General features: G+C 34.5%; 3 protein-coding genes across 9 annotated transcripts; 2 read left to right on the top strand and 1 right to left on the bottom strand.

Annotated features, from left to right (window-relative positions):
- Window positions 1-1,791: 1,791 nt before the first annotated feature.
- Window positions 1,792-3,625, bottom strand: LOC113706538 (isoflavone reductase homolog). The gene is made up of 4 exons (XM_027228461.2): window positions 3,087-3,625; window positions 2,611-2,851; window positions 2,297-2,500; window positions 1,792-2,121 (listed from the first exon to the last, which is right to left on the bottom strand). Exons 1-4 carry the CDS (start codon window positions 3,414-3,416, stop codon window positions 1,958-1,960), a joined length of 939 nt encoding a protein of 312 aa, XP_027084262.1. The 5' UTR covers window positions 3,417-3,625; the 3' UTR covers window positions 1,792-1,957.
- A 6,601-nt stretch (window positions 3,626-10,226) lies between these two features.
- On the top strand, window positions 10,227-14,530 carry LOC113706481 (bifunctional pinoresinol-lariciresinol reductase 2-like). The gene is made up of 4 exons (XM_027228392.2): window positions 10,227-10,649; window positions 11,855-12,095; window positions 12,989-13,192; window positions 14,069-14,530. The coding sequence occupies exons 1-4, from the start codon at window positions 10,302-10,304 to the stop codon at window positions 14,230-14,232; spliced, it is 957 nt and encodes a 318-aa protein (XP_027084193.1). The 5' UTR covers window positions 10,227-10,301; the 3' UTR covers window positions 14,233-14,530.
- Window positions 14,531-15,828: 1,298 nt separating this feature from the next.
- Window positions 15,829-21,646, top strand: LOC113705684 (protein LPA3). Of its 7 annotated transcripts, XR_011820657.1 has the most exons (11): window positions 15,829-15,983; window positions 16,230-16,409; window positions 18,682-18,729; window positions 18,823-18,862; window positions 18,999-19,099; window positions 19,755-19,947; window positions 20,062-20,160; window positions 20,472-20,589; window positions 20,759-20,901; window positions 21,276-21,362; window positions 21,493-21,646. XR_011820657.1 is itself a non-coding variant. In XM_027227600.2 (10 exons), exons 1-9 carry the CDS (start codon window positions 15,915-15,917, stop codon window positions 20,877-20,879), a joined length of 969 nt encoding a protein of 322 aa, XP_027083401.1. In that variant the 5' UTR covers window positions 15,829-15,914; the 3' UTR covers window positions 20,880-20,901; window positions 21,063-21,646. The 7 variants fall into 7 exon arrangements, 2 of the variants coding, with proteins under 2 accessions (XP_027083401.1, XP_027083399.1); XR_003451970.2 differs by having other exon boundaries at window positions 20,062-20,099; window positions 20,424-20,589; window positions 21,063-21,646; XR_003451969.2 differs by having other exon boundaries at window positions 20,062-20,099; window positions 20,424-20,589; window positions 21,276-21,646.
- The last annotated feature ends 3,643 nt before the right edge of the window (window positions 21,647-25,289 follow it).

Genomic DNA, 25,289 nt, shown 5'->3' on the forward strand with positions numbered 1-25,289 from the left:
ATATGGTATCGAACTACACACCAGAATCAATACAGTCCTGACACCAAATTGATTCAATCGGCAAATGAACATATATGTAGTTACCTCGAGTCCAACCTCTAGTTGACTCGTGAGAAAGTGTCTCAATTCACCATCTCCTTTTGCAGGATTTCTTCTCACCAGCACTTGCAATCCGGGATCTTCTTCTGTGAGCTTTAACCCTAACCATTGAGGCAACCAAATGGTAAAATCACCATATTTCTTCTCATCTTCAGGACTATCTCGCCACGTGTGATTTTCAAGATTTCACCTAAAACAAAAAACTCATAATTGTCAGAGTCTTCTGGTGCATGGAAATTAGATCTCTTTGTTTCTTTGGGACACGTGCCACACCACCCAAAAAACATAACCGAAATCTAAAAGCCACCGAAATGAAGTATCAACCGTTGGAGATGTGAAAAAGCCTCCACCGATTCACATCCAAAATCAACATTGAATTTCACCTTTTCCTTGACCCTTGAATCACTTACCTAGATTCACCGTCAAGTATCTTCATGCTTTTCGGCTTTCTATCCTTCACTATCAATGTTTTTTGCCAATCCATAGAAACAAGGATACCACTCATTAAATTGTTCAATGGGTAACAGCCACCAACCCACTTGATCTCAATAGTTAATCGGGATCCAACCATAAATAACCAAGCTCTTGATCCAACTATTCAATTTGTTGGGATCCAAGTGCTTGTGAGCAATCCGGTCTCGCAACCAAACTCTGATATCACTTGTTAGGATTCAAACGCGAAACAAACAACTATTGAGATATCAAGTACACAACAATTTAATGGTAAACAAGATACAAACATGAAAGATAGATGACACAATATTTAACGTAGTTCAGCTCTACCATTGAGTCTACATCCACGGAGAGAAACCGTTCTTTATTATGAGAGAAAAACCCTTTACAAGAATAAAACTTGAATCCAAACCCAACCCTTGTATACCATCTCTCATCTCCCAAGAATCCTCCCTCACCCCATGTATAAGGTTACATGTCGCCACTTATGTGCCCTTGTGTGCTTCTTGTGTAGTATGTCAACCCACCTATTTATAGAGAATATTATTTGGCCAAAATCCAAACAACAATAGAAAATCAATTCTAATTCCTAAACTTGTGCAAAATAGGAAATAACTTCTAATTCTAAATTAAATAAAATATTTCTTGGCTACTACTTCATGTAACTAAAACCAATTAGAAAACTAATTACTTCCACATAAAACAAGAATTTTACCTAAAAGAAATTAATCCAATTTCCTAGCAATTTTTTCTAACGCAAACAAGTGTAGATATTTTGCATGGTTCACTGGATCACTTCTTCAATTGGAAGTGCATTTCTCTTTAATGTAATCGAAGGTGGTATTTTTGGCAAGAGAAAGATTGAATCAACACCTCTCATTCTTAAATATAAAACCAACAAGACTTCAATTACCATTGGCCTATCCTTAATTGTTGAATTTTTGTTAGTCCACAATATCCTCTTATACTGTAACTTGAAAGAAAACATAACCACTTAGATTTTTCCTGCTTTTAGATGCATCAAAACTCTTGCATCGTGAACAGAGTACATTTGCATAGCCAAGAAGAAAGAAATAAACATCTATAATATTTTTTTAAGCAAGGGTTTTCCAATCAGAAAATATGTATTTATTCAATAATACTCAAATAAAAAATAAGCGGATTATTGAATCTGGTTATTGTTTGATTCTACAGGAGGAATGAAAGAAGCAATAGATAAACATTACTTTCGGATTAGTATTTAGGCAATGAAGTGGAAATTTTTACTCTTCTCTTGAAAGTTATAAGAAATGAAAATCAAGTGTAGGAAAAACAGTAAGTTTTAACTGAAATACAGCAGATCATTTATTGAAGCACAAAATTTACTGTAATGTACTTCATCTCCCAAGAAAATTGAACAATGTATCTAAACATAACGTTTCAAGTATGATTCCATGCGGGTGTATTCAACTTCTGGATATAGCTCTGAAGCTTCTTCACCATCTTTTCCTGCTTCAAAGTTTGTCAAACAGCCCTCATAGAATACGTGATAGAAATGGCCAACTCCAACTTGGCCAGCATAGTCCATGTCTGCATCAGTATTACCCCGATACCAGACTTGAATGTTAATCAAAAAGACCAGGAACATAATAAAACATAGATGGAAAAATCCCAGGTGGGTCCACAGATTCTACAATTTACCAAAAAAGGGGAGGAGGGAGGTGGGGTGCACATGAGCAAAATTCCGAAAGAAATTGATTTATACCTTTCATAGAAGCTAGGAAGTCTTTTGCAGGAATGCTGCATTTTTCTAGTTTTCTTCCTCTAAGATTTTCCCACTTCTCAATCAATTGCCTTTGAGTGAGGATGTTTTCTGGTGGTCGAAGATAAACTGTCTTGTCCAGTGCTCGTGGGTCATCTATGGTCTTGATCGTATAAGTAGCTATATCATCTTCGTCCATATAAGCCACTGTAAAACATAATTCAACAATCAATTTATAAGGATCCATACTAGAGTGTACTTTTAAAGAAGTCAATAAGTTGTTGTAACAGAAAGTTCAGTATGAATTGTGGTAGCACCTTTCATGTTGCCATTGCCATATATATTCACTTTTTCTTTAGGTGGAACTAGAGTACACAATTGAGACAAGTTACCAACAAAGTAACCAGCAAAGCAGCAACCACAGATATAAGTGAAGGGGATTTTAGCTTCTTCAATTGCTTTTCTGACAATCATCTTCTCATCAAATGTTACCCTTCCTGGTTCAAGGGCATCTCCCATTCTAGCAGGATCCATGCCGAACTCTGATGGCAAGAAACGCTACAAAAATGAAAAGACAATTTAACTCGTTATATAATCTTCTTGAAAACTTATTACCATAAGAGTAAAACTCTAAAAATGCAGCAATTTAATGGTATACATACAATAACAGAAAATTTGCGTATAGAAGTAAACTAAAGAAATCTAATATATTTATTGCAACATATTTCATGTGCATATTTTTTTAGATACTTGTAAAATTGGTATTTGTTTTTCCATATGCCATTGAGCTTACCTTGATATTACCAGCTTCTTTGATGGCCTCAACAAGCTTAAGCTGCATTAAAATGTTATGACTTCTGAAATGCACGCCAGACATGGTGCAGATGACAACATCAACTAGTTTTACGGCATCCACAAGGCTTTGATGATCAGAATATGAACCCTCAACAAGGTGAGCTCCTTGCTCCTTAAACGACAACAACATCTGCAATTTATCAATGTCTAGACCGATCTCTGGCCTTTGGAGAACATACGTTGTATGCCCTTGAGCTAAGCAAGCTTTCACTATCCTCTTACCCACATAACCAGTGCCCCCCACAACAAGAACTTTGCTCTTAGCCATTTTTGCTCTTTTCTTTTGGCCTTTCAAGTGATTGAACCAAGATTACCTGCTCAGATATATATGGAGAGAGAGAGAGAGAGAATTAGCCCTAATTGACAAAAACTAACATGGTTACTGATACACCAGCTACTCAGCAGTTTTTTTATTTTAAGATATCCACCAACTCGAGTAGGTGAGGGATTTGGGCAGCTTGACTAACTTGCCTGGTTAATTTATTGATCAGAACTTTCCAATTATATAAAGATGCTCATTTAGGTGTTCCAGATAGACTTGTATATTGAGCATTATAGTGATGATGGGATGCTTAGATGATGCTTACTCCATTGCCAAACTTGGGTTGGTTTAAGTTGATGGAAAAGAAATTAAAACAGTTCCAGAACCTTGACGGAGTCAGGTTTTTCTTCATCCTGACAGACCAGTTATTGTAGGCTCCCCATCCTCCCTACTACTATTTAATGTATATTTCTACTGGATTGGTGTGAATCAATATTTTTTATATAATTTTTTAACCTTTTTTTTATTATGTAAATAGAAGGATTTGGATCCAAAATCTCACTTATATACTCACTATTTCAAACCACTCAACTCATTCTTCCCCTCATATTTTGATATAATTTGAATACTTTTTACACCTAAATTATTATAAGTTACACCAAAAATTGGTTTACCCTAATCCAATGAAAAATACACTAAATACTATAAGATTTATACCACTCAAACAATGTAACAAGGGTATAGCATTTAAATCAATAACAGAAGATCCGGAGCCTGAGTGTCTCATTTTTTTCTTTTTCTTTTTCTTCATATTTTTTAAAAAAAATCTATTTCACAGACTCCAGTAATCCTACTGAATTATGTTCCTATTTCTTATCTTGAAAGTCATTAGTAGCAAAAAAAAAAAAAAAAAAAGAATAAAAAAGGTGTGGAAAAGAGAGAACTTCTTAATGTATGGCTTCATTGAGTCAATAGAACAAAATCAATCACGATCCACTTCTCAATGCATGGATTCCATAAATCATGATCCAACAAGAAGGGATCCCTCAACAGTACCTCTTTTTTTTTTTTTTTTTTGGCTTTTCTGTTTTATCTCAAAGTAACAAAAACGAAAAAAAAAATTTACAACCATTGCAAGGGATGGGGTATTTCTTAGATGAAAACACAATACATCAATGATCTTTTTTTTTTCCATATATCGATGAAGTCACTATTGTCTTCGATAAAAAAGGTAATGCTTTGTACCTATCCTAATGTCTAATAAGTGGTGTACGTAAAACGCACGACAACAGTAATGGGTCCTGGAAATTTCTGAAGAATATTGAACGGCCGAATGTGGTCAGCAGTTAGGTGATCAAGCATTTCAACTACATGCCCAATTCAGATTTTTTTTGCACCCTGGAGAAGATACTTTAATTTACATGGACCATGGGCAGAAACGGTTGCAGGTGCAATCGTTCCTAGCGATATTGTGCATTTTACACATCGCGTAATTTTATTTGTACACAACGTAACTTTGTTTGCATAACGTGTAATTTTAGAACAAATTTTTATGGGCCCCACACACGTTGTTAAAAACGAGATACAAGAAGTGATTTGGACCGTACAATTTTTTTGGACCAAATCCTGGTCGTGCACTGTTCAGGAACGGTCCTTCAGATGACCGTCCCTGCCCCGTTTCCAATTTACATACTCATGGTAAGTGGAAGTTATAATTAGGTGACAAGTGGCATTGAGATTTGGGAAGCCAAAGTCTGATCTTAGACATTGATTAATTGGGAAAAATTCACTTTTTGTCCCTAAACTTTGAGTCAGGGACACATTTCGTTCTTAAACTTTTAGACGCACCACATTTAGTATATGAATTAATTATTTTTTGCCACATTTAGTCCAAAAACGGTAAATTGCCTAATTTGGATGGAGAAAGTCGTGTGTTTGCACGTGGCAGTTAAGTAAAAATAATTTTCTTGATCAAAATCAACGGTTACATCAGCCTTCTCCATCCACATTGAATATTTTACCGTTTTTTGGATTAAATGTGATCCAAAATAATTAATTCATGTACTAAATGTGATGTGTCTAAAAGTTTGGGGACGAAATATGTCCCTAACTCAAGGTTTAAGGACGAAAAGTGAATTTTTCCCTTGATTAATTGCTAAAGATAGTCTACAGTTTTTTTTTCCTTTTTTTTTTAAGGGTAGGTAAGCGCAACGGATCTTCTGTCCCACACCCTGTGCCACTCTTTGTCCTGCTTTTTATTAGGGTTAATTCCACTTTGTCCCCTCAAACTTTGGACGATTACCCACTTAACTCCCTAAACTTCAAAATGGGACACTTAAGTGTCTAAATTTATAAATACCTCCCACTTAAGCCTCTGAACTTATAAAATGGGACACTTAAATCCCTAAACCCTTATAAAATGGAACACTTCAACCACCACGGCATTCAGGATTTGTTAACAAATTTCCTTAAGTGGGAGGTATTTATAAGTTTAGGGACCTAAGCGTCCCATTTTGAAGTTTAGGGACTTAAGTGGGTAATCGTCCAAAGTTTGGGGTGACAAAGTGGAATTAACCCTTTTTATTATATTGTTATTTCTTCTACATAAACATCATGTTTTAGTTCTTTTTTTATTTCCTTAAGATCCAATAACTATTAATTGAGTAATACACAAAATTTAACAAACTCAAAAAATCAAAATGAATAAAAAAAGAGATTTTTTATGAATTTTCTGCTGTATTTTTTAACTTTATATTATATATTGCTTTTTTGAAGCAACTGTATTTATTTTTTACTCAATTAATAGTTATTGGATTTTAAGAAAACAAAAAAGAACTAAAACATGATATTTATGTAGGAGAAATATCAATATAATAAAAAGTGGAACAGAGAGTGGCATAGGGTGTGGGACAGAAGATCCGTTGCGTAAGATAGTCTATAGTTTGGGAAAAGCAATTTCTAATTTGAGTGCTAACCTTTTGACTAAGGCCAACTTGGGACTTTATGAAAAGTTGAGGTAAGGAAAACAAGGAGCAATTGCTTTTTGAGTAAACTTATAGAGTTACCTTAGATGTGTGTGTGTTTATTATCGCAGTTGAAAGGTAAGGAAAACAAGGGAATACTTGGGAAATAACGAAAAGGATCCTATCTTTTCTCATGTTGTTTAAGAGTTTTACGACAAAAAAAAGACGAAAAAGGATTAATTAGCAAAATGTGTCTTTTAATTAACATTGTGGACTAAACTTGAATATCTTGCTGTTTTGATTGATGGACGAAGATTGTAATTCAAGATATTTAATGGATTTTTCTTTCACTTTTACTCTACACCCTTATGTACAAAAATTCTTTCTATAAACGAGGAATATTGAAAGATTGGTATGCAATTGTAGTTTACTGAGTTGAGGAAATAGAAAGCTACATTAAATTAGATTTCAGGTTCGATCTCTCCCACTTAAAAAAGCTGTATTAGATCGGAAATTTACATACATACGTAATTCCCAGATTAAGTAATAGACGCGATAGCCCAACATCAAGCTGCATTACTCAGGATGTAGTATCTGATGAACCGTATCATTATTTACCATTCAGAGTATGATTTCTGGACCAGCAACTAAATCCAACACTTGAAGCAATTTTGACTCGCCAACCGTGCATGTCTACTAGCCAAAAAAAACAAGATGCGTGCCCGGAGCAATAATTTTTAATACAATGAAATTCTTTATCTTTTGAGAAATCATGTTTAAAATCCATTTTATTAATGCGCACATAATTAATCAGAAATAACGGATATATAAATAAGGGACTCAACACAAATAAAATTTCGACTGGTATCCTATTTCCGTGTGTGGGGTTTTGACAAAAAAAAATTTTGTTTTGCATGACAGAAAGTTTGGTGAAAAGTGCAGAAATCACAATGGAGTGGTCAAATATCATTCGCGGTAGTGTTCATTTTCTAAGGCTGGTTTGAGACCCATGAGGTGCATGAATGATAAATTTTCTTGTTTGGAATGTCTCACCGGTCCTTGATGGGCTGGTAAAGTGTCTGCTTCCTTCAGAACTTTCACCACGTACAATTTAGAATTTGAAGTAACGAGAGATCACAAGTCATTGACTGATGTAACTCTTCCTCAAAGCGGAACACACGCCACAAAGAAAAAAAAATGATGTGAGTAGCACATATAGAAAACTATCTATTCCTCCCAAAGTGATGTTGAAATAGTAAAGTCATTTTGCAATTGTTCTTTAAGTGGAAGATATCCAAAAACTAAGTGTGTAAAACCACAGGAAAAAGTGATTAAATTGTGGTTATGCTTATCAATTAAATTTTAAGTGCATTTACCAATTAAGGTTGTAGTTTCATTTGTTAATCCTACAGGGTGGAAATTTCAAAAATATATAAGAAAGAATCAAGTAAATTCAAAATCAAAAGCAACTATATATCAATACTTTCCAAAATCTTGCCTAAACTAGTTAGACCACAAGGTGGCATGCTAGTTTAAGTCACAAATTTCCTATCGAAAGTAACAGCGGAAACAGAAAATTACAATTAGTGACGCAAGTTCTACTTTTTCAATCTTGTTGACATGTCAAACTTCCAAAGGGTAGAACCATTTTCTTTTTCTAGTCGTGTTTGATATTTTATTTCAACACTTAAATTTAATGAATTTAGATCTTAATATGTTCAGACGCGTTTAATATTTTAAAATTAAATATCTGAATTAATTAAGTGGCACTGAATTTTCTAAACAAAATTTGATCCCAAAAATAAGTGATAAACTATTCACTTATTACTAAATGTGATAAACACCCAAATGTATTAAATTTAATATTTAACAATTCAATAATTTAATGGATTCAGATTTTAGATTTCAATTTTCAAATCTTAGCTTTATCAAACGCCCCTTTAATCACTTTCCTCAAATCAATTTGTGACTTGGGCAAATCATAAACATAACACCTTTCAATGGTAGTTCAATTTTTACTGTTGATCCAAGGCCATCTTCCTTACTAGAACCAAATCAGAAACACAAAAAAATTTTCATTTATCAACATATGGTGTCACACACAAAATGTAGTCAAAATCGCTCTGGATTTCAGGATGACCAATTTATGCTTATTTCACATCGATTGTCAAAATCTTTCGAGACAAAAACAACCAAATGTGACTTTCTGGTCCTCTATAAAATCAAAAGTCATAGTATATATAACATGCATGCACCGTCCTCTAACCTAATCAGGGCCAAAACTGACAACATCATTAGTTGCAGAAATTTTAAAGAGCACAGGTAGATCTAAGAATAAGATTGATCGTGAAATAAATCTGAGGACAAAGTTTCCAATTTCCAAGTCCAACTAAAATAGGTTTAATTTCTTCTGACTTAACAATTGTTGGAAAAAAAAGTCCAACTAAAATGAATGAAGATGGTCCTTTAACGTTGTTGAACGAACCCTTTTGATTGGAAACCCGCCGCCGTGACACGTGGGGAAACAAGAGTGATTTCATGGGAGTTATTTGCCAAGGTCATTCAAAGGACCACGATATCGTTATTTGTCCATTAAAATCAATGGAATGCCATAGTACAAAAGTCAATTTTGACAATTTGCTTTTGTATAGTATACATACACATGATAGACATTTTCTTGTTTCATTAGTACTGATAACTTGCTTATGGCTCGCGAAATCTTGGTTTAGTGATTAAGATTGAGCCATCGAAGAATTAATAATCCTATGTTTAAATTCTTCTTTTTCCATCTCATTTCTTAAATTTCACCCTTTCTTTGCTAAATTTTATTTAAAAAAAAACTTGTTAATGTAAAGTAATGCATAAGATGTAAATTTAAGATCAAGGGGTGTAAATTCAGCCCTTCATCAATATGTATTTACTAGTAATTTATATCTCAAAGATTTTAGAATACATCTGCATAATCCAATAGTTTGGATCTCAAAAATTGTGTTGGTATAGAGTTTCATTTTTTTTCAAAAAAAAGTTGGTAAGTAGTTGCACAATCAAAATTGAACACTTTAAGTTTGAGAGCAGATGAATAAACAATAATGTTTCTGTGCTTTCGTTGACGGTCTGAGCTTAGTTTGGATCATTTTCTTCAGTTCTAAGAGAAAGCAACAAATGCGTTTCAACAACAGTTTCTTTATGTTAAGGTTACCTCAACCTATCCTCTCAAGCTACGCCATATCATATGGTCATGCATCTTGATCTCTTTCTTCGTTCTTTAATATATCGAATAATTTCAGGATAATTCACCAAAATAATTTGGCTTAACGTTAGTTGTATGAAAATAGTTGTCATTAACATAATTACCACTATACTAGAAAAACTGAAAAGGTCATTACACATGAAAATTAGTACAAAGATGAACAATCATAAGCTTCTATTTTTAATCTGTTACAAAATAATAATAAGCAATAAGCACTAGTTTTATGCACACAATTTATCATATAAAAACACGCTCACATTTCTTGCCTATATATGTAGACACTTTTTAAGTTAACCTTTTGTTTATTGTTGTCTAGAACAGTTACATTTGGTTCAACACACCTCTCCCAAAACCAACCATGAGTATCAATTAAACATACCCACTACGTTTATACACATGAAAATTAAATGTTAATAGACTCTTACCATTTTAAAAGATATAACATAAATGCAGAGAATATATATATATATATATATATACACACTATATACATATGTATACATACATATATACATACATACATGCATGCATACATATATACACAAAAAGAAAAAGTGTTTTATTTATATAAAAAATGAATAAGATCAAGAACAATTCTGAACTATGACCTATATAATGATGTCACAACATTAATTGTTCAAGCCTCCACGAGAGAGAGAGAGAGAGAGAGAGAGAGAGATGGCTTCCACAGTAGAGAGTGTGAAAAGCAAGGTGCTGATTATAGGGGGAACAGGGTACTTGGGGAAGAGGCTGGTGAAGGCAAGCTTAGAACAAGGTCATGAAACCTACATTCTTCATCGTCCAGAGATAGGTGTTGATATTGAGAAAGTGCAGATGCTTTTGTCTTTTAAGGCACGAGGAGCTCACCTAGTCCCTGGTTCCTTTAGCCATTATCAAAGCCTAGTTGATGCTGTGAAGTTGGTGGACGTTGTTATATGTGCGATTTCTGGGGTTCACATTCGATCCCACCATATTTTGCTTCAGCTCGACCTTGTCAAGGCCATCAAAGAGGCTGGAAATATCAAGGTAATTAGTACTAGTCCTACCCATGAAGCCTATTACTATTACTAATTCTTTTTTTTTTTTTGAATTACTATGACAAAATCCAATAGTCTAAGGCTCTTATTTCTTAGTCTTAAAACCATAACGAATAATCATTCCCTTTAAATCCTTCTCATTCTAATGGAAATTTTTTCTTGAAAAAATAAAGACGAAGGAAGTGACTCACACAACTATGCAAAATTTAGGTGAATTTTCCATTTTAACTACTCGTGCCAATTATTGATTGTTTGAGTCCCTGTTATTATGCCATTTTAATGGTTTCTTCAAGTTTTAGAAGAGGAAGGATAGCAAAAAAGTCCAACGAGTACTTGGGAGGCTGAAAATAGAGAATTCTCCGTCCAAGAGGAAATAGAAGGACTATTAAGCATAAATGACTAGGATTTGTCTTTTTGTAGTTCATTTGGCTTGTAACATATGCAGTGGTGGAGCCAGGAATTTTGAGTAGGAGGGGAGGCAAAACTACAAGTGTAGAAAATTTTTTTTATGTGTGTAATTTGAAAATATTAAATATTATGTCAATTTTTCCGTTTTTTGAATTAATGCCTCAGTTTTGATATTTAATTGCAATTTGAACTAAAATATGTTTGAAAAAAAGTTCTATAACAATAGATTGTTTATGATCACAATAATCTTAATAAAGCAGCAGAGAAATCGAGTCCCCGAAACACAGTTTATAAGAATATTTGAATTATTGTAACAAATTTATACAACTACTCACATCTCTAACTTCTAACGTACATTTTAGTTTAAAATTGCAAGTTCTAGTTCAAAGTACACAACCGCAATTGCTAATAAGCACCAAATGTTCATTATTACATGTTCATAAAGAGAAGTTTTTGGGAAACAATCTATATGACCTTAAAAAGATATTATCCGATACTAAAATAATACGAATTTAAATTTTATAGATCAACTAATTAGATAGCAGACCAAAATTTTTTGAAAGAAGTTAAGATTCTTTTTCAAGGCCAAAGCTAGGTTGTTTTCTGATTGGTTGTTTTTGTTGTGTGTTTGGGGGGGGGGGGGGGGGTGGTGGGGGTGGAGGTTGGTCTTTCTGGGATTAAATGGTTTTGCCACAACTTGGGGTGGGGCTGCCCCTGCTGGCCCCCTTGTTGCTCCCCCCTCAATACATATACATATATAGCCTTGACATGTGAAATGCAACACAGAGATTTTTGCCATCTGAGTTTGGTACTGATCCCGCAAGAATGGGCGATGCTATGGAGCCAGGAAGGGTCACGTTTGATGATAAAATGGTGGTAAGAAAAGCTATTGAAGAAGCTGGGATTCCTTTCACGTATGTTTCAGCCAATTGCTTTGCAGGATACTTTATTGGAGGTCTTTGCCAACCTGGTAAAATTCTGCCATCAAAGGATTCTGTACTCCTCCTTGGAGATGGAAACCAAAAAGGTACTCAACTCGTACTATATGTAGAACATCAAGAATCAATTATCCCACAATTGGACTTGTGTCTGAACTCTAAAATTAAAGTAGATACATTGGAGAAGTTGTGGAATTTTGACTAGGGTTTGCTCAAGTTACAAGTTTGAACTAAAGCTTAGACAGTAGTCTCAAAAATTTCCGGCGTAAATTTCTGATAATTTTGTTAACTGAAGTATAGACTGGGACTCTGTTATCATCTTCATGCGTGTAAACCCTTTAAAATGGTCTGGATGCCATTTTACAGAAAATCTTAAGTAGACAAGGATTCCTTATCTATTAGAGATTTTATATAGTAAAATCAGGGCATACCCACTTATTACAACTTAAATGAAGAACATTATAGAGAAGAGAGATGAGTTGGATAAGTATAGAGAAAAGAAATATAAGTGAGAAGTCCCGAATTCGAAACCGGGACCTCCCACTTACGCTTAAAAAAAAATGAAGAACATCATATTATATATGTTAATGTGGTAAAAAAGTTAAAATGAATTATCCTAAAATTTATAGATTTATTTATTTATTTTTAAGTAAAGCTGCTAGTTGAAAGAATTATGTGAAACTTCAGAGTTTTGGGCCAAGGCAAATGCAAGTAAATTATTTATTAGGTATTTGCTGCAATTACTTTTTCTAGGTTTATGGACTTCTCTTGCAAGTTTAATTTTAAGTTGATGATTTTCCTGTGTTACTTTTGATTCTTGCCGTAGGGTGCAATTATGCCAGTCTCTCTTTTCTTTTTACTCTTCTACCATTTCTTTTGTTTCGCCTTGCGCGGTCCCTCGTATCATTATCATTGATGTCTTTGTTCCCTTCTAATTGTTTGCTGGTTTCTCTATTCTGGTGCCACTGTCTTTTTCTTGCAGCAATTTATGTTGATGAAGACGACATAGCCACCTACACAATCAAAACCATAGATGATCCAAGGACACTGAACAAAACACTTTACCTAAGGCCACCTCAAAACATACTTTCACAAAGAGAGGTGGTCCAATTATGGGAAAAGCTAATAGGGAAAGAACTGAAAAAGTCATCCATAACCAAGGAAGAATTTTTGGCTTCCATCAAAGGTACTTCAAATGATTTATTGTCATAATCCCAGAAAAGTTATCATTTTAATTTTAACTGCATTACAATTAAGCTCAATAATCTGTTTTAATAAACAAATCAGAGTCTATGCTTAACCCCCTACCATTTCTAGGTGATTTTTTTATTTTTATTAAAAAAAAAGGCTCCGTTTGGATTAACTATTTTTTGGAGTGTTTTGAAAAATTTTACTGTAGCAGAATTTTAGAATATATTTTGGAATATTTTTAAATATTAAAAAAAATTTAGACTACTTTTTAAAAATTTTTATAGTAGTTAAAAATCTAGTTTTTGAAAAACTGTTTATTATAGTTTTCATTTACTCTATTTTTTGTCCCTATAGTTCAGCTTTTATATCTCCTTTTGTCTATAATCTTGTCAACACAACTTGAAATTATAATTGAAAATTTTCCAACAATTTGGAGTTTAACATAAATGAAAAATGTCATGAAACTTAGGATCAAATTAATGCAATTTGACAAGAATGGTAATCGTTGTAGATCTGTAATCATAACAAGTCTCCAAAAAAGTAAAAGTACTTATATAATATAACATGGAAAACGTAACGGATTGAAAATAATAGTTGCAAGCATGTAGCAATCTTATTTCTCTTGATTAAAATTTAGAAGATATTAAGGGCCAACAAATTTCCTTGTTTCAATTTTCGTGTATTAATAATTGAACTACTAGCGCTATGTGTTATAATAATTTCAAGATTTCTATAGATCATGCAACTCCATTGTGATTTCTAGCAGTTCTGCATTTTTTTTTTCCAGTAGATTCATACTTCGCATAGCTCACTCAAGTTATTTATTACCATTGGACTTCCTTCTTCTTGTTTACATTTTCCTCTGGAGCAGGACTTGATTATGCGGAGCAAGTTGGATTAACTCATTATTATCACGTCTGCTATGAAGGATGCCTTACAAATTTTGAGATAGGAGATGAAGGGGAAGAGGCATCCAAACTGTATCCTGAAGTCAAGTACACCAAAATTGAGGACTACCTCAAGCAATATGTGTGATTGAAGCAATAATTATAGGGTTCCAACAAAATTTTACGTAATTTAAGGGTGGATGATAATGTTTAAAATTTATTGTGGGTCAATCCTCTGTAATTTATGTGCTTACCCTCTACCTTTATGGCTAATTAAAGTTTGGTCCCAAATGTTTGGGGACTTCGTCTCTAAAATTTCTACTAAAATAATTGTCATTTTGAAATGTTCTCAATTTCGATCAAAGTTGGACAATTGATGTATATTTTCACGAAATACAAGCTAAGTAAGTCGCGTGCAAGCTGTGTGGCTATTAGCCCAAAAACTATATTATCTGCCTCTGATTTGGTCCGGTCCTTTGTTAGTGTTTTCATCCTTTGTTAATTTAAGTGATATAACAATTTGGATTAATTTTATGTACACTGTCAGTCAGACTGTCAGTGTATATACGAGCAGAAATAGATGCGTGCAACTTAATTCAAATTTGAATTTAAACTCTAACTTTGTACATGTGACATGCATCTATACCTACGAATTTATATACCATCAATGTATACAAACAAGTCAGTGCATACACTAGCGGAAATAGATGCATGCCATTTAATTCAAATTTGAATTTAAACTTTAATTTTGTACATGTGACATGCATCTATACCTACTAATTTATATACTATCAGTGTATACAAACAAAGATTCCGTTACTTGATTATATTATATGCAGCACACACCATTCTGCGTGTTTTTAGTTTAAGTACGTCATTAAGAAGCACAGAAATTAAAAAATGAGAAGGAGATAGACACTAAACGCATCCTGTGTCTGGAGAACAACCCAAAGCATGCGTTGACAAAATATTACTAGGGTTTTTCCAATTGGATTTTAAAAAAAAAAAAAAAAAAGGCTATAACAAGATATTCTTTATGTAATGGATATGGGGTAATATTTTAAAATTGATAAATAGATAAGCGTCCATGTCCATTCAACCCCTAGCATGATATATCAGTACCTTGGTCTCCCTTGAAGGTTGATTGACACATCATACATTCATATAGTTCTTGAAATTCGTTAATTCATTTATGAAACTTCTAAATTCATATATTGTATTAATAAAGATACATGTAGTTATGGCGTTGTCTCACCTATAGTAGATTTAGAAACCTCATTGTACATTTATCAAAAAAAGAATAAAAGAAAGAGTAAATTGCAAAAATAGTCGCTAAATTATTGATAATCCTCGTTTTAACCACTAATTTTTTATTTAGCTAAACTGGTCACCCAAGTAATAGAATATCGTGTTTTTTGTCACACAACTAATAAAAACATAAATTTTTTGTCACTCAACTAATGAAGACGTACACCTTTTTGGTCAAAAAATATATGTTTCAATAAGTTGAGTGACTAGTTTAGCTAAAGAAAAAATTCAACGAGCAACATTAAAATTTATAAAGAGATCAATAATCAATAACGCCATTGGCTCTAAAAGAAATATTATCTGTACTTCACTCTTTCTTTACTGTATAGCTTTACTAGTATTGAATTTAAAATACAAATCACTACCACTATAGATATATTATTACGTTCACAACAAAAATAAATTTAATGGGAAACCTTGGTAATAACTTTTGCAAGGAAAAAACGGGGAAAAACAAAAGAATATATTGATTCACTTTGGGCTTAGACGCTAGCTGTCTTGTGGCTGGTTTCCAATTTCAAAATGCCGTTATCCACTTCCCCAACGGCTCCTGCTCTTCCATTCTCATCTCCTTCTCATTCAAAACCAAAGGTTATGATTGCTAATTCTAATCGGGCAACCGATAACAGTTGATCAGTTATTCCAAAATTAATAAATAATTAATAAACGACTATAATTATTATCCTCCAAAGCTCCACTCAAGCCAAAATGATTCTTGATGCAAAATTTCACTTTCTGCTTTTTATACAGCGCATAAGTAATGCTTAGAATTATCATTTTTATTTCAATTAGTGTACCCTTTTGGGTGTTTGTATGATTTCTTGAAAATAATTGCAGGGCTCTTGTCAGAGATGGTTTTCGATAAAGAAAGAAGTGAACGTCTGCAGTGGAAGAATTCATTTTAACAGGAAATCAAGAAATGGTGATTTTGCAATAAATTCAGCATCTAGAGAGAGCAGTCCATCGGTTGGATTTGATGTACAATTTCCCAAGGATTATGCTGAGCTTCTTCAACAAGTGAGTTTCTGATAGTCTTTTCCCTTTTCAGGGTACTGGGATTTTTTGAATTTAGATGCTTTCTTTAGTTCTTTTCATTCTTTGTGAAAATGATTTCAGTTTTATTTTTGAACTTCGAAATGTGAAGAAAAAAGAAAATGGGAAATGGGTTCTTTGGTAACTTTAGTTGTTGATCAAGAGAAGAAAATTAAGCATTTAGTTTTTGAATTGTGATTTAAGTCTTATTGCAAGAACAATCAAAGTCAATTTGTTCTGTTCTCTCTGGATATTGCCTTCAGTTTCTTGTTTTGGTCTCAGAAATATAAACCAATAAATGTTTTTTGATAAATAAAGCGGGAAGAGGAGAAGAAAACCAGAGAGAAGTTAATGAATGGGACTATTGCTTATGTGTTCTAAATCTTCAATTCATGGTGGTCCATAATTATGTACAAGTCATTTTTTATAAGTTAAAACTGTTGATCAGCTTAGTTTCCTATTATTCCTTCAAGTTCATGATCCAAGAAAAGGATTTTTTTTTTAGGTGCGAAGATTTAGCAAAGTCTTGTTGAAGAGATGTGAAATGAGCTTGGAATCTTAGTAAGCTATGAATGTAATCATTGAATGGTTAGATGAGTTCCTCTAACTCTTCATCCGATATTAGATGTTTGTAGTTTTTTTATCCAAATAAAACTTTAAAGAAGTAGTTCCTTCCTTGTGGTACAGTATCATTTAGAGGTTACAAGAATGAGATCATTACTGATGATGCCAAACTCTTTGTGGCTGGTACTGTGACTGAAAAAATTTTCATGCATTGCGATATTTTACTTGTTTGTGCATCTTTGTTAGGGCACTGATCTTAACTACCATTTATCCTTGTAAAGGTACTTTACCACTAAGACATCTATCTGTTTCTCACAAGAATACTTGATACAAAGGCTCAAAATCAATAGATAAGAGAAAAATGAAAGCTCAACTTGAACCATGTATGACCAAGGCACCATAATAGGCTGAAACTACCAGTGGATTGTTCTCGTTGTTCTACCTTCCAGAAACTGACGACTGTAACATTTGTCACAGCCGTTTATTGGATGCATAATTTGAAATGCAAGTCTTCCCTTGAGTTTTCAATCACACTTATCTTTATTTAGTCAGGAACCAAATGCAATTATTGCTGTTTAAGTCTTTATGCCTGTTACACACCGCATGGCGATGGTTCAGTACGTTCTTGGTCAACATTTAATCCACATAGCTTGATATTGAACTAGATTCTTTTTTTTCTAAGGGATATACATGCATTTTTTCGTGCAGAATTTACAAGTGGATGCTATATAATCTTAATTACAGTAGGAAGTAGAGGTTATTTGGTAAAAAGAACAATTATAATAAACACATTTACAATCTGTACATATCTTATTCAGGTTGAGTTAAACTTGGCGTGGTGGGTGTCGGTGGCTGGAGCCCCTTTTTGCTTACTTTAGAAAAAATTTAACAATCTCAAGCTTCATTTTAGTTTCTTTTTGTAGATCATATTGTTTGCCTGCGGTCATGATGATATATGCACACATATTCTGTAAAATTACATTCTCTTGATTTCAAGGAATAAGGCAATCAGAATTCTTGTTAAGGCTTCTAAAAGTTTTGTTTGCATACTATTTCATTTTTCTGATTGGACAATATAAACTTGTGAAAGTAGTATCACGGTAAATTTATCTGAAAGGTATTCTGTGCATTTCTGATATACTTTTTAGCAGGTATCTTACATTTACTTTCCTAGCAAGGCAGCTTCATATGGAACATAAAGTTGAACTAGACCCTTGCTGATCTTTCCTAGAGATACTATGAATTGCTTTCTGGAATGCTCTACCTAGTTAGTTTCCTTCATTGATGCAGGCTTCTGATTGCCATTTCTAATAGAGTGCTTTTCAGACTTGTGTTAATGCATAATAAATCTGCTGTTTCAACTAAGCAGTTTGTATGATTAGGTTCCTCTTTAGTATGATTAAACATGGCATAAATTAGGTTTCAATAGGGGAAATAGGTGGACTATACTTCCCATATCAAATCCTGAATTTGGTCATTTGATATCACTTTGTTTGAATAAAGTTTAGCCACGACCATTAAATTGACTGGAAACTGTTTCCATTCTGCAGTTGATTTAATCCAACTCAAATAGTTTTCTTTTTCTAGTGGCTTTACAGGAGGGATATGTCTTCTTACATTCTTTTCTTTTCATCATTTTTCGATCTTTTATCACCATTCTGCAGTTTAATCCAAGGGCCTTTATAAATGACAGGCTAAAGAGGCAACTGAATTAGCTGTGAAGGACAACAGGCAGCTCATGGTGAGTTGCTATATAAATTTTGTCATAATGATAATAGGCATGAAGGAACCTCTACAGTTTGCATAGTTTGTGAGCAACGAGTTTCTGCCACAGGAAATTGAATTTCCTACTGCTGGATTGGGATCTGTGCCAGGTTATACGATCCTTTGCTGTTTACTTAATTTTCATCTATGAAACTACTTATTATCATTTTCTGTCAATTGCTACATCCCATGTTATTACATGTTCCATAAAATTCATAACAATCGTCAAAATCATGTCTGTATCAGGTGATGGTGAAGGGGGTATAGAAATGACCGAAAGTATGGAACTAATCCGTGAGTTCTGTGACCTCTTCATAACTCCTGAGAAAGCCACAAGAACCAGAATAGTATGGTTTGAACTTTAACAAATATTTGCGCAATTTCAGTTTCAAAGTAGTCAATGACACTCATATTTCCCATATGTTCACTTATATTTCATAGAGCAAATTTTTAAGTTATTTTGTATTTTGTGTATCAAATTGAAATGAAAAAAATAATTGTTATTGACCTGATGGATCTTCACATTTCTTTAGAGGTGCAGTTGTACTTGCAATTTGTTGTATAGTAATTGGAGTATGGAATCAGCTCCATGGAGACAAATTGATTAGAATGTGGTTAAGATGGTTTCGGACATTGGTTAATGGGTTTCTTGCGCTGCAGTTGGAGGAAGACTGAAAATCAAAAATATCAAAGTGATAGGGAAGACTAAGCAGCAAATAAACCAAAATTAGCTCCGAAATGGGTTTGAATGAAGAAACAGTTACGTTACCAATTTCCTGTTTTAAGGAACATGGCTTGTTAAGCAAGGATTTCCTGCCTTTTGGAGCATCTCCTTTATGATCAGCTTTTGAAATATCATTTTTGCCACCAGATATTATGCCAAACTTGTTTTGAATGCACTTAAAGATGGAATGCTGTATTTTTCTTGAAAAAGCCATCTTCTTGTTTATTTAATTTTGTTTCTGGTTTCTCAACTTTGTCTTACATTCTTATACTAAACAGTTCTTCCCAGAGGCTAAGGAAGTTCAATTTGCAAGAAATTCAGTTTTTGGGGGAGTCTCATTTAAGTTGGATTATCTGACAAAGCCGTCATTTTTTGAGGACTTTGGTTTTGTTGAAAAAGTTAAGATGGCTGACCGAGTTAAGCCAGAAGATGAGCTTTTTTTAGTTGCTTATCCATACTTTAATGTCAGTGGTAAGACGACTTTTATGTTTCATTTTATTTCCATGCCTTAAAGTTTCCTCTTTTCAATTTTTTCGCCACTTTGACTTAATTTCAAGTGTATGCCCTTTATCTTGTGAAACACAGAAATGCTTGTGGTCGAAGAACTGTACAAAGAGGCTGTGGTAAGCACCTCTCGGAAACTGATCATATTTAATGGAGAACTTGACCGGATAAGATCAGGGTGTATCCTTGTTTATGCATGTTTAGTTAACTAGTAGTGTAGGATGTTAGTTCTTGTACAATTTTGTGTTCTATACTTCATGATAGACTGTTACAAGTCATAGACTGCTGACATTTATGATGCTAAAGCAGAAAGTTTTGAAAATTATAATACATTTTATTGTATCTTCAAAACAAATAACCTTTATTCTGATTCAAATTATTAGAAAATTTTGGAGTATTAGGAACTTCTGCTAGTAGGTTGTTGATTTCAAATCGTTCGACAGCATCTCACTGGCTTCACTCATAGAGAATTTCTCCTTAAACAAGAAAAGATTATCCACCATTCTTCTATCCAAAGCTGGCTGCACTTAACAAGACTCTTTTGCCCAAAATGGAGACTGTATACTACATTCACAATTTTAAAGGACACAAAGGGGGAGTTCTATTCAGGTTCTGATGTTTTCTGTATTCTTTCTCAACTTTTACAAGATAAGTTTTCGAGTTAAAATATCAGGGATGCAGATTTGGAAGATTATTGCTTCTGTCGAAAAAAAAATTAAATGAAGTTACAAGCTGTCCCTCTATTTCGCTCTCTATAAACTACTTTGATCAACCACAGGTGCTACCCTGGCCCATGGAAAGTGCTTAGGAGAACAAGAAAGGGATATATTTGCTTGCATCAGCAGGATTTGATGCCATCCCTCAAGGAAGTGGCATTAGACATCCTTCCATCAGCTTAATATCTCCTTGTTAAACTATTAGGTAAGGTTTTTGCTACTAATTTGTTTCTCTACTTAATCAGAAATTAAATCACTAATACCCATCTGGATATTTCCTGTTTTGCTTTTCTTTACTGGTTTTATGCGATTATCAATGTTGCAAATCTGGACTTCCAGAAAGATGATTCTAGTATCCTTTCCCAGCTAATATTCTGCTGTATTCATTTCCTTGGGAGAAAAGAAGAGTTAAAGCTCTACCTACTTCTGATGCATATAGCATCTTGTCTTTGGAATAGAAGACGCAAAATATTTTACTAGCTACACCAACGAGTCAATGAGAAGTTCCCTGTAAAAATCTTTGGTTGTTGTTATCAATGTTAGGCTGTAAAAATCTTTCCTTCTTCTTCTTCTCTCTAGGTAGTTCTGGTTTCAGTGAACACAGAGGTGATTCAGAACTAGAGCACCATTTAGCTTTTATGCAAGTTGTCAATTGTCATACAACAGGTACGTTGTTGGTTTCATTTTGATAGTTGATTTTCTCTACGAGAAAGACTTTTCTGAATTGATAGTGCTGTTCATTGTTGTCTATTGCTACACCAATGAGTGTATTTTTTTTTTTTTTCCTTCTAAGTAGTTACACTGAGAAGGAATTCTTGTGCTCCTTCTAAGTAGTTACACAGAGCACCGATGGTGTAAGCGTGTGTATGATGAAAACTTCAATGTCAGTTCTGTGAATACTGTGATGTACTGTTTCCAGCAATATTTGGCCTGCAGCTTGTTCAGTCTAATCTGTACATAACTTCTTTTTTTTGTTTTGTTTTTTTTGGTTGTCAAAATGCGCTTCCTGCCTATATATGTGTGTGTGTCCTTTTATCAAATTTACCGTCTACGAATGGTGTGATTTTTTTTTTTTGTTACCATCTTGTTATTTAACATTTTGACAATGAGAAAAAGCTGGTGGCTAGGATTGAAAAACGAATCAAGCTGCGATACTCAAATTGAGTTCAGCTCAATTACTAACTAATCAAATCAAATTGTGACAATCTTTTTTATTTTATAAACTTTTCAGTTCAACTCGATTAGCATAAAAGTGAAATTTTACATATAAAATAGTCAAATCACTTGATCTCAAACTCAATAAAAGTTTGTTCGAATTTGTTTCGAGAAATAAACAAGTTAACCTTAAACAAAATAATCAACCAAACTTAAATATAAGAATATTTGGTTTGTTTAGATTCGTTTACACCCGTACTAGTGGCAAGATTCAACAAGCATCCTATTCATCAATATGCAATTTATTTTGGCCCCATGATGGCCTACACATCTTAATATCTTATCTCCAAGTTTGATATTCTTCATTGTTCGCATCCTCTGAGGCATCATTCACCATTCTTTACAGATTCCTTTCTGCATTCGGTGCTAAAGCTTTCACAACTCTCAAATATCAGAACCAATCTGAACGCATGACAACAACTAAAGAGATTTTTGTTGCTACATCTTCTGGTTCTGGTCACCTTTTCCCTTGCATAGAACCATGCAAACACCTCTCCTCTAGAAACTTCAAGGCCACCCTTGTACTCCCTTCCAACCTCTCCTCCTACGTCCTCTCCTCCTTCAACCACCACCCCCTCCTCAGCACAGCCGACCCTTCTCTAGACATAGGCCTGTCAACGGGTCGGGTCTAGACCCGGATCCGGACCGGATTCGGGAAATTATTACGGGTATGGGTAGGGATTTAATTCCGTTTCCCGGATCCGGATCCGGATCCGTTTTGTCAAACAAAAAAACGGGTCGGATACGGAATATAGTATTTCGGCCCGTATTAGACCCGGATCCGGATATAAATGAATTAATAATTTAAAAAATATATATTTATCAATATAATTTGATTAGGGTGATGTATTTTAATAAAGTTAATTTGATTTCTTTTCTTATTTGATTTTTTCTTTGCATTAGTTAGAAATTAGTTTACAAGTATATTTTTTTCTCATTTTTATTAGAAATTATAAAATTTGGTAAATTTATTCGGGTAGACCCGGATCCGGATCCGGGACCGCCGGATCCGGATCCGGAACGTAGAATAAAAGACCCGTCGGGTAAACGGGTCGGGTCCGGATCCGGCATAGTAATTCGGGTCCGGGTCCGGAATAATGAATTCCGGCCCGGACCCGACCCGTTGACAGCCCTATCTAGACACAACATGGCCCAAGAGCAAGTGGGCCTGGACCTTGAGGCCCACTTGAGCAGTAGGTCCACTGGTCCATATTCAGCCCATCTAGTGTGTGCCATAATCGACTTTCCAATGGACTGGATCAAATACATTATGTGTGCAGCTGTCATGGAGTAGGGCGCGTGGAAATCCCAAGCTAAAGCGTGTAGTCGGGGTGAGGTGCATACCATCCCTGACTTACTAGAGGTTATGCATCATACATACTCCGATTTCACACGCCATCCTAAACGGGTTCCATGTACTGGCGGTCCACCTAGACGGGGTGATCAACCACCATGGATGCCATTAATAAAAGGTTCAATTGTTTGATGTTCAACACGTGTGATGATCTGGAGCATCCATTTATCCACTACGTGGCTAATCAAACGGCCATGCCAACCGACGTTTGCCGTGGGGCCATTCCTGCATGAGAAATTTTGGGTGCCACCCAAGTCGTTAATTAATTAGTGAAACCCAAATTAGACAGCCCAAGCGCCACAGCATCTGTAGTGAAGAGCATGTAGTGCAATGGTTGGATACAAAATCGTGCAAATCTGTCCGATATGTAGCCTTTGGTAGTGAAGTGGATCGTGCGGAAGAAGAATGTACCCAGTTAGCATGGGCTTTAGAAAAGTTGACCCGCTCTTTGATTTGGGTCATTCGATCCGGGTCGAGTTCAAGCCACCCAAATGTGGAAGGCAAATTTGGTGATAGGGCTTGATCATAAGGGGATGGGCACCCCAACTATTGACATTAAGCCATCTAGGAATGTAATCGAGTCAAGTCAAACTCGAGTATTGCTATACTCGAGCTCGATTCGACTCATATATACTTAGGCTCGAGCTCGGCTCGAATTCGACCGAGTACAAAAAAATCGATACTCGAAACTTGACTCGAAAAACTCGCTTTAAGCTCGAGGCTCGACTCGATAAAGTTCGACCTTTAGTCAAACCTTATCAAGTCGAATCTAATCAAGTTTTTTGACTCGACTCGAATGTAAATTCCGTAAAACTTATACCCATAATGGTCATTTTATATATTATTTAAATACCCCGACTCGACGAGTAGCTCGACAAGTCTCGAACCTCAAAATATTGGCTCGAAACTCGATTCGAATGACAATCGAGTAGCTCGAGACTCGGCTCGAACATGGTCAACCCGAATTCAAGCCAAACCGTTGACCGAGCTACTCGCGAGCTACTCGATTACGACTCAGCTCGCGTACATCCTTAAAGCCATCCATCAATAGGTGGATTTTTATCACATTGTGGGTGGTACTTAACAGTTGAGGCCGTCTGCATAGGGATGCCAAGCCCATCGCCCACTAGGGGCGATCAAATTTTGAACGCTAAATTAATGGGCAGGGTGAAGATTATGAGTGATCAAGAGGTTCACAAAAATGCAGCAATTCTTTGTTCTAAATTTTGTTATGGTTTTCCAAGTAGCTCCAATTTTGCATATGATGCTTTTACGAGTTTTATTGAACAAAGTTTAGTTGAAAATTAGTTGAGGCCACTGGCGAATACCTTTACTGTTCAACTGAGTGATAGGTCATTTTCTTGCTATGAATTTTTCAGTTCTTTCTTGATAAGCATTAAGTAGACGACCACGAGTTTGGCTTGATTAGAATCAGTTGAAAATTTATTTTTAAACTAACCAAACAAAGTCTAAACCAAAAATTTATAATGGAATACATTTTAAGAACAACTCTAGTAAATTCTTGTTTAAGTTTTGCTTGATTAATAATCAAGCTGAATTTTTATTATATCTTAAGTTCTTTTAAATAATCCATCCAAACTTGAACATTATAATGTCAGCATTACATATTTCTTATTTTCTTTAGCCCCGTCAATATATATACTTACAGTGAACGAAAGATTAATTCATTAATTCATAAATAAATGGCATGTCACATTTCTTGTGGATTTGCCTCTCCAAATTGGCTAGAGGGACCTCTGACATAAATGAAACTTAGGACGGTGTAGTTGTAGTTTAGTTTAATAAAATACAAGAAGATGATGAGGCCACTGAAATTATTACAACAAAAGATGATATAATTGAAGCCATTGAGAGACTAATGAGTGATGAAGAATTGCATGAGAGAGCAAAAGCACTACGCAACAAAGTTTTTAAGCATGGTTTCCCTGCTAGTTCTCTGGCTGCTTTTAAAGCTTTAAGAGATTTCATTAGCCAAACTGTATCTTAATTAGATATGTCATGAA

The sequence above is a fragment of the Coffea arabica genome, chromosome 8c, assembly GCF_036785885.1.
Source record: "Coffea arabica cultivar ET-39 chromosome 8c, Coffea Arabica ET-39 HiFi, whole genome shotgun sequence".
NCBI lineage: Eukaryota > Viridiplantae > Streptophyta > Magnoliopsida > Gentianales > Rubiaceae > Coffea > Coffea arabica.